Source organism: Gastrolobium bilobum, unplaced genomic scaffold (assembly GCF_033153095.1).
Source record: "Gastrolobium bilobum isolate Gb01-03AN ecotype WA unplaced genomic scaffold, APGP_CSIRO_Gbil_v1 utg18295, whole genome shotgun sequence".
Taxonomy (NCBI): Eukaryota; Viridiplantae; Streptophyta; class Magnoliopsida; order Fabales; family Fabaceae; genus Gastrolobium; species Gastrolobium bilobum.
Window position 1 is genome coordinate 84,009 of NW_026895292.1, and position 9,832 is coordinate 93,840.

The window sequence follows — 9,832 nt, forward strand, 5'->3', positions numbered from 1 at the left end:
CCCTAAAATTGTTTTATACAAATAATTACCACTTTATCTTGACGTTATATATATAAACAGGCCCATTCACTGGACCAAGTTTTTATTTTTGTCTAAAATTATGTGAATATGATATCCGATTAATAAAAGTTAACTTTGAAAACTAATTCATGTAAATTAATTAAAATTGTACTATTAATAAACTAAATATCAATATATCGGTTACCTTCAAAAGAAAATACTACAAATAAACTAAAAGACACGAATGAGAAAGTGTAACATGAATTTACAAAAAAAAAAAAAGTGTAACATGACATATAGATATTCTTTATGCGAGTTTTTGACGTTTGAGCAGCATTTTTCGTATATCAATGTTTGCAAATTGCATAAAAAGTAAGATAGAGTTCAATCTAAGCAACGTACCGTGTCGATTAATTGCCGCAACTTTTCCATTCACGGGGCTAAAATGAGCATGGTGTTATTCTTGTCACGGGGGCAAAAGAAACATGTTTTCTACGGAAGTCAAAACCATACACATCACCAAGCAATACAAAATTACAAACACAAATTCAGAAGCGAATGAACTAGGCCTAAGTGTCAAAGGGTGGCACATGGTGGTTGTTAACTAAAGTATAATTACTTCGGTGGGGGAGGTATAATTTGAAAAAGAATGCGTTTCTTTTCCTTGTCTGGTTTTTGTTTCAATGACCTCGTCTACGCTTCGCTTTCTAAGTGGTTCGGCGGCCATGGACCGAAAATCACGCGGACACATGTCATAGCTTATATACCACAACACAATGCTCAATCATTTGCTATTTTAATATGAAAACAATTTTCTATATACCATGTATTTTCCAGCCTTGTCATTATCAATGGTAAAATCACGAAGGGATTAAGAGATGATCTACCCTCCCTCAAATTCATATAAACCTTTCTTTCAGCGGTAGGATATATTTATAATTTTTTTTTTACAAACTACACTATATTACACATGTCGTACATGCTCAAGTAGTATGTACTATCCGTAGTACATACTGTAATTTATAAACAAAAAGTTTGTTAATATATCACTGCTATTCTTTTGGATCTCATTCAGATTTAAGAGAAAAAATGTTATAAAGTTCACCCCCTTTAAGCTCAGTTTTCCAGCTTTCGTCTTTATTGTTTCTCATATACGAAAAATATTTGAAGAGTTCTTCAAATATATATTGGATCATTATCGTGTTATCATGGCCAGTTAATGTGAATTTTGCTTTCTTCGCCCCCTTTAACAAAATGTTATGACTCTGTCTTTGCTTATGGAGTGGCAATTCGGGCGAGTTGTGTTTGGATCGACATGAACGTGAATACCTTCAATAGGAGCACGACATGAATAATTATTTATGTCAAAACCTTCAATATTAACATGACCCGTTTAGTACATATGTTAACATTAAATGATACGAATAACTCTTCACTTTTACTTTTTGAATGAAAATTACTCAAGTAACCTCAAATTAATAAATAAAAATAGGGTAAGTGAGAATAAATATGTAATTATATAATTATTCAATTTAAACAGATTGACACGAACACAAATACAAAAAATTGTATGTTATGTACATGTCATGTTCAAAATTATCTCCCATCTTCTCGTGCTTTCGGGCTAAAGTATATATTAGGAAAGGAAAATCTATTTGTCCTTTTAAAAGATATAAACTTGATAAATCAGTTTGTCATGTTGCAGAAATGACACTACTGTTTCTTCCTGCAACAAGGACCCGGTTTCGTATCCTGAGGATCCGATTCTGGATCTTGACTCTCTCTTTTTTAAGTGTGGGTCTCACACTTGATTTGTGTGTGCAGGTCAAAAAGTCTTGTCATATGACATGACAAAAAGCGAACCCTATAAACTTATATTCTTTCACCTCCTTATAACTATGTATTCTGGGAATACATAGTTATAATATTAAAGTTATTTTTTTTCTCTCTTCATAAACTTTTCAAAGAAGAAAAAAACAAAAGTAACTTTTATATTATAACTATGTATTCTTCAGAGTACATAGTTATAAGGGGTGAAATGACATAAGGGGGCGTTTGGTATAAGAGATATATTTTTTATCGAAAACAAGATTTTCAGGAATATGGTGGGAAATATTTTTTTTTCGGGTAAGTTACGAAAAAGTGTTTGGTAGGTCAAAATTTTACCAGAAAGTTGGGTTAATTTTACTTATGTTATGTTTGGTTGGTGGTAAAATATTGATGGAAATCTGAACCAAAACGACAAAACTACCCATCATTTTGACACATGTTATTGTCTTATCAGGCATTTACCAAATGAAAACACGTTTCTCGGTGTGGGAAAAAACAATCCCATGGGTAATGTGGGATTTTTTCTTGCCAATGTGTAGTTCAAAACCAGATTGATGGGAAACAAATTATACCAATATTTTTTTTCTCTTACTCATACCAAATATGGTAAACAAATTTTTCCTACCCCACTTTCTGGTCATTTCACCCAAAATCTTTATAACAAATAGCCCTTAAACTTATATTCTTTAAAAAGATACACACTAAACCCATTGAAAAATTCGTTATTAGGAATTCCATTATATATATAAATATTTATTTATATTCAAGACCATGTTACATGTTAAATTAAAATAATTCTTTAAATATAAAAAAATAGTATTCTACAAAGTAACATTTACTTTTAAAAGAGAGAAATGTTTTAAAGTCTCTCAAAGTTTGATCCATTCACAATCAGCCATGTAAATTATAAAACCTTTTCATTTAATCGTTTTTTGTTTGTAGAATTTTCGTTTAATTTTTTTTATACCAATTTTAATTACCTCAAAGAGGTAGGATTCCCCTAATATCTCTATAAACTTAGACTCTTTGAGCTAGATATTTTCGTTTAATCTTGAAACTATAATAATTTTTACAATGAATTTTTCATTAACTTTCCGTTAAAGTGTTTAACGAAGGAAGGACGTAATATGGTTAGAATCCTCCATCTACCTACATTTTTGTTCGGTCACATTAAATTAATTTTTATTCTTTTATATATTTATTATTTCATTATAAATTAAGAAAAAAAAATCTTCAAATTTTGTATTGTCAAATGGTACCAAACCTCTTCCATGGTGTCAACAGAGCCGCCCGAAGTGAGTTCTACTGAGAACCTTATTTTTTTATTTCTATTATTAGTATATTTTTTATTTTTGAAAATTAAATAGTTAACTAAAAAATGGAAATGATGAAGATCAAAATAGGTGGCTGGGATATATTGTTACGTCAGCAAATCGTTAAATACAATAACGTGACTCTCACAACCATTAGCAAATTTATGGCTTTTTTACCCTTATAACCCTTTATTATTAATTAATTACCGATTTGACCTTGATTATAAACTATTTCAAAAATTTAACCCCCTTAAAAAACATAACACCAATCTGCCCCTGTTTGACCGTTGACCACCAAGCCTACCCGGGTACACCCCTCTGTACCCGGGTATTTTTTGAAAATTTTTGTCTACCCGGGTAGGGAGGCGTGTACCCGGGTATTGTTCTTCGCACCTGAGAAATTGCTTGAATTATTTACCCGGGTAGAGAGGGGTGTACCCGGGTAAATCTTCAACCACCCGGTATGATTACTCTTTGGATCTCCCATGCACTCTTCTTCTCCAAGCTTTGAATATGGAGGCATCACGTGCTCTGCCTCTGCAACTTTTTTGGGTCTGTAAAGCACACAAATATTTTTCAATGATTATTTCAGAAAGAGAATTCTCAGTTAACAGTATAAATCCACAACCACAAACCTTGTCTCATGCATGTCTTCCCTGAACGTGATAATTCGTCATTTACCAGTAAAATGAAAAGCTGCATGCTCACACTAAATTTCTGTACCATGAACCCTGTCTTTATTTTCTTTCCGTCTCACTCTCCCCAATAGACTCGGTACCACATTTATATATAGGAGCGCGATTTTGACGTACATAAAAGTAGACCCCATCATAATCGATACGAACAGGGACCGCTTTGATGAGCAGTAAAGTGTTGATGTATGGAAATTCCAAATCCATTCTCAAAGCTAAAAGCTCTTCAAATTGGTTAGGCATGCTTAACTTGATAATACTGATCTATCTCATTAGCTGTAAAAAAGAGAGAAAAAATACCAAATGGGTGGTCGAAGATTTACCCGGGTACACCCCTCTCTACCCGGGTAAATAATTCAAGCAATTTTTCAGGTACGAAGAACAATACCCGGGTACACGCCTCCCTACCCGGGTAGACAAAATTTTTCAAAAAATACCCGGGTACAGAGGGGTGTACCCGGGTAGGCTTGGTGGTCAACGGTCAAACAGGGGCATATTGGTGTTATGTTTTCTGAGGGGGTAAATTTTTGAAATAGTTTATAATCAAGGTCAAATCGGTAATTAATTAATAATAAAGGGTTATAAGGGTCAAAAAGCCGCAAATTTATAGAAATTGAATGGAAGTATTTAATTGTAGTCATAATTGTTATAATTTAGGAATTAAATAGAAATATTTTATAGTTTAGGTGACTATTTCCAAACAGGTTATAGTTTAAGAGCTCAGGATGCATCTTTCCCTAAATTTTGTAAGAGAGAGAGTGAACGCATACACCAACGAACTCATTAAGGCTACGTAGATGCTTAAGGGAGGTGTTTTTTTCTGCTCCAAGAACATGTCTTAGGTGGGTAGAAAAAGATAAAAAAAAAAAAAAAAAAAACTACTTCAATCGAGGAATTAAAAAATAAAAAATAAAACTACTTCTATTCTTGAATGCAAAATAATAATATCATTGAAGCTTTCAATACTCTTTTTAAAATTGTTTTTTTTTAGGTTATATCCGTAAGCCACTAGGATTGATTTAGTGTTAGGAATTTGGGTAATTTGTATTAGGTTGTGTATTCAATTTTCACCAATGTATATAAAAAAAAGGTTACATCTGCTAAAACCGTTTTACATTATTACTCTTCAATTTCACGTATATGGTTTCATAGATACATGCAACGATTAAGTAAGTACTATAATTTCACTGTAATTAAGTTAGATATAATAGTGGGCTGAAGGGATTGACGATTGATCGCCATGACTTATACTAGTCTTAAGTGATGGATATTCTTGTAGAATGTATATGATCATAAAAGGTGAAGTTGATCCTCGATTGTCGGTTTTAAGCTTTGAGATAGACCTTTGATCCACCACCCCCATAACACAAATCACATCATTAGTGGTTGTGAACTATTTGATTGGTTACCTAACGTGAGATGTTAACTAAAGTTTAGCCAAGTGGTTCAGACTAATTGTCTTTTCAAACCACTAGTAAGTTCTATCCAATATTAATTGAAGAGCCTCATATAACTATTTGACGTAATGCATTTGAGTTTTCTTTGTCAATTATTAGTCTAATCTCCAACCACATCTCATGTGAAAAACTTTGGTATTATAGTACTCTCTGATTGAGACTGGCGAATTAATACACAAATTAACCATGTATATATCATTCGTTGGCAAATGTAATCTTGAGCTTAAGCATTGGATTGCATACACGTATTGATTTATTTAGAAGCTTTAGGCAATAACTTGTTGACCAAATGGGCGAGGCTAAATGTGATCACCATTCCCATGTACGCAAAGCTAATAAAAATGAAAATAAAAAGTAATCGTAGGTTGTAGAAGAATAATGGAGGGTTCAAGAAAACATATTATGGTTGAATTTGCAAGTAAATGTGCTTATACATAAATAATACGTGCTCTTCACCAAAAACAAATAATAATAATACGTGCAATCTTCCGTTCTCACCCGTTTTAAATGCTTGAGCACATGGAGGGGTCTTTGTTTCTAAATTTTCTTTATTAAATGAATGGCCAGCAGGAGGGAGGAACGAATTAATAATATTTAAACTTATCAATCTACTGTTTCCTTTTAATTAAATAATTTTGATGTTATATCCTATATATAAATTAAACACTTTTGAGGGTACAAAGGTGACTTGCATATTGCATATATCTTTCGCGGTTCTGTTGTGGTTTCCTTTCTTGTTTGAATAAACTATACGTAATACTAAGTATAAGTGTAATATAAATAATTAGCATATTCGCATAACCATATATATATATATATATATATATATATATATATATATATATATATATATATATATATATATATATCCTGTAGCTTCTATTAAGTGTCTGATTCCCCTGAACATTGGTCTCCCGTGGTATCTTCATTGACACACTCATAATAAACAATATATATATATATATATATATATATATATATATGGAATTAAAAATGCATAGGTTGCTATTTACCAAAAAAAAATGCATAGGTTGCTAGTATTTTGCCGGTTTTATTTTATTTTATTATATTGTTTTTTGTAATTCACCTAATGCAAGGTACTTTTATCAAGAGGTAAAGATAATGATATTTAATTTTAGTGTCAAAATAAAAAATCTTTATATAAATAGGGTACTGGGCTTTCGACACAGTATACAGAAATGTATTCACCTAACATGAGTTGGCCCAGCGGTAGTTGGCTAAGTCTCAAGATGTACCTATGTCAATGAAGTGGAAAAGATTTGATACTTGTAATCGTCTATTTGGAGAGAGGTATCACCATTAACAAACGCACATCGTGAAATGATTGCACATTATTTTCACCATTTTATTAAAATAAAAGAAAAAGTAATATATCTACCAACTTGTTCGTACTTTTTTTTTTCTAGCCTATTAAAATAGTTGTCATTGTTTTGAATATTTTCCTTTCTAATTCTATAATCTGTCATAAAGATTAGTATTAAATATTAATGCCTATCGAATATCTCACATTATGTGCCAAGAGTTTAAGCAATTAAAAAAAAATGAATTTAGTTGATATTCAATTACTTACAAAAGGGTATAAGACTGTTATTTGAGAATGTGATTACAAGCATTAAATTCATTTTTAAAAAGTTTATTGACTAAAAACAAATAAACATTTTATCGGAAGCTAATATTTCCTACTAAATGCAAACTACTTAAAAATTTGCTCTAGGCAGCATGTATACAGCTACTTTGCCTTAAGTTTTAACTCAACATTGGCAGTGGTAGCTAGCATCAAATTTCATTATTAAGTGTCATCACTGATCACCCTCTTCTCATTCAAAACAAAAGTACTACCTTACTATTTATGGCTATTACACTCTGACACTTCATACAATTTTTTAACTGAAAAGATTGACCAACTTAAACCTTTTGACCAACCTGGTTCACTTCGACTACTATACCAATTCTTTGTCCTTTTTTACCTGTACCCATTATACCAATTGCAGCATTAACAGCTCTTCTCTCCCTTTTGCATTAATTTATCAGAATCCACATTTAGTTTATTAATTTCAAATTTATATATAGTAATGTCATCCACATGTTTGCTGAACTTTATTTTAATAATGTTATCTTATACCCTTTTTATTATTCCTTTTATACTGCATATTGAGCAATTAATCTCCATGGATAAAACTAAAACCCTATCTAATTAAGTTTCATTTCATGAACAAATTAATAAACACAAATTTATCAACATGTTAACTAGGATTGGTATAATACAGATTGTCACAGTCATTGATCATATTCTGTGTATAGTTCCATAACTTGAGCCACATAGAAAAACACAAAGAAAAGGAGACAAAGAGAGGCACAGAGAGAGAGAGAGAGAGAGAGAGAGAGAAGCTATGGACAAAAGTATCAGTCAGACTAGTCACCCCAAATAATTAACCAACAAGGACAAAGGAACCAGGCAGAGCCCTTTTTTCTTCAAGTCTGTGCAATCAATTTTCTTTCCATTAAAATTTACTTCATGCTTATTTGAATAATTCTCTGATGATGTGAATTCCTTACCCTACACAATCATGATCATGAACCATAGAACTTGGTTAGGGTTGACAACAAAATTTATTAATTTCTTCTTTTCATAAATGTTTTCATAAGCCAATATATTCCAACTGGTTTACCATAGAACCTTCTTGTTGATCATCATCAATCTTACTAGAAATGATTTCAGTTGTATCCAAGTCTCTTACCTACACATAATAAGGATTAATAACAAGACAAGGGGAAAAAAAAAGAAAAAGAAAAAAAATCTAACCATCAATGGTGAAAGAGGGTAGAAGAAATTAAAATCAGATCACACAAAAAGGTGAAGAAAAAATTACTCTTTTAAATACCTTGGGGCTATTGAGAGGAGAACTAGCAGTGTCTTCCAAAGGGTCATCCTCTGATATCTGTTTGGCTCTTATTGCTTTCTTGAAACAAAGTTTCTTAGGTGTATTTGGTGGTGCACCCTGAAAATGATTGTGATGAGAAAATTTCCATGCAGCAGAAGAAGCAGCATCTGAGACCAAAGAGGAGCCACCAAAACTGGAACAGTGACTTGGCTCTATGTCTTTTGAGAAATCTTCAAAGTATGATGTCCATCCACTTTCCTCAGGACCACTTAGGTTTTTGTTGGATTTGCATCTAGATGAATTCTGAGAATTATGATCCATATTAGTAGTCTTAACAAGAAGAGCTTAGAGTACTATAGCACAATGATATATAGTACTAGTGTTTGGGCAGAGGTTGAGAAAACCTTTTTCTAGAGGCATTTATAACCGAAAGGTATGAGTTAAGAATGGAGAAAAAGGGAACCCATATTGTAGAATCTTGGGGGTGGGCCATAGGAAGTTATAGTTGAAAACTGCAACGGAAAACTAAGGCTAGAGAGAGGAGAGAGGCAGAGAGAGAAAACGTGCTGAGAACAAAAAAGAAAAAGAAAAAAGAAAATAGTGAGACAGAGAGAGATGGGATTGACCTTAATTTGTGGTTCAGAAGAGGTTTTGTTTTAAAATTGGTGGGCATATTCCTTATCAAGACTCGCCTTTCAATCAAATACAATTAAACAGGAGATAGATTCTTGTTTGCCTTCCTAATCAGACGAAGTTTTTGTTGTGAATCAACCACTTCAGTTATCCGTTACGATGATTACTATTTTACTTTACTAACACTTTTATATTATGATTAACGTATTATGAATATTCTCATTTTTCGCAATTGGGTTAAGAATTGAGTATTTATAAATCATTTTAAAAATTAAAATTGTTTTTTTCTAAATTAATTTAATAATTGTTTGATCTAAGAGGATCGTACTCAATGTGGAATCTCGTAATAAGCGATTTCTATGAAGGAGATGCCGGTAAGAGTGGCACATCATTGATAGAGTATGCAAGAGATTTAAAGTCAAGGGAGTGGCCGAGGTGCGTGCGTAGTGACAATGAGAGACTAGAGTTTCAGAAGTGTGTACTTATAGATTGAGATCCTTTCATGTGGAGTTTTCGCATGATCATGTCATTTAATTAATTCCAACCATTTATTATTTTTAATAATAAATCACATTTTATCTTATTATCTTTCATTTCCCTTCTATTTATCTATTATTTCTCTCTCTTTAATTTACCTTCTCACATTTTTAGCTATTATACTATGGATTCTTTATTGCGTTTGAAACAAGGGGAAGGTGAGCCATGCCCTGATCCTACTGCTTATAGATGGTTAGTAGGACGTCTATTATATTTGACTAATACAAGACCAGACATTTCATTTTTTGGAAATCAAAGAAACAAAGCACTGTTTCCAGATCTTCTGGAAAAGCCGAATATAGAGCCCTTGCAACCATCACTGTGAGCTTCAATGGTTGTCTTACTTGCTTCATGTAACACCCGGCCGCTTCAAGAATCAACGACTATCCCCACATACTAACACGAGACTTTTCAGTGTGTTTTTTCCTCACTCGCACACTTTCTGGGAAAACTTCCCAGGAGGTCAC

At 32.3% G+C, this 9,832-nt stretch overlaps 1 protein-coding gene across 1 annotated transcript; it reads right to left on the minus strand.

Annotated features, from left to right (window-relative positions):
- Positions 1–7,634: 7,634 nt before the first annotated feature.
- Positions 7,635–8,576, minus strand: LOC133304749 (vascular-related unknown protein 1-like). Its single transcript, XM_061504807.1, has 3 exons — positions 8,196–8,576; positions 7,983–8,051; positions 7,635–7,870 (listed from the first exon to the last, which is right to left on the minus strand). Exons 1-3 carry the CDS (start codon positions 8,514–8,516, stop codon positions 7,730–7,732), a joined length of 531 nt encoding a protein of 176 aa, XP_061360791.1. The 5' UTR covers positions 8,517–8,576; the 3' UTR covers positions 7,635–7,729.
- Between the last annotated feature and the right edge of the window lie 1,256 nt (positions 8,577–9,832).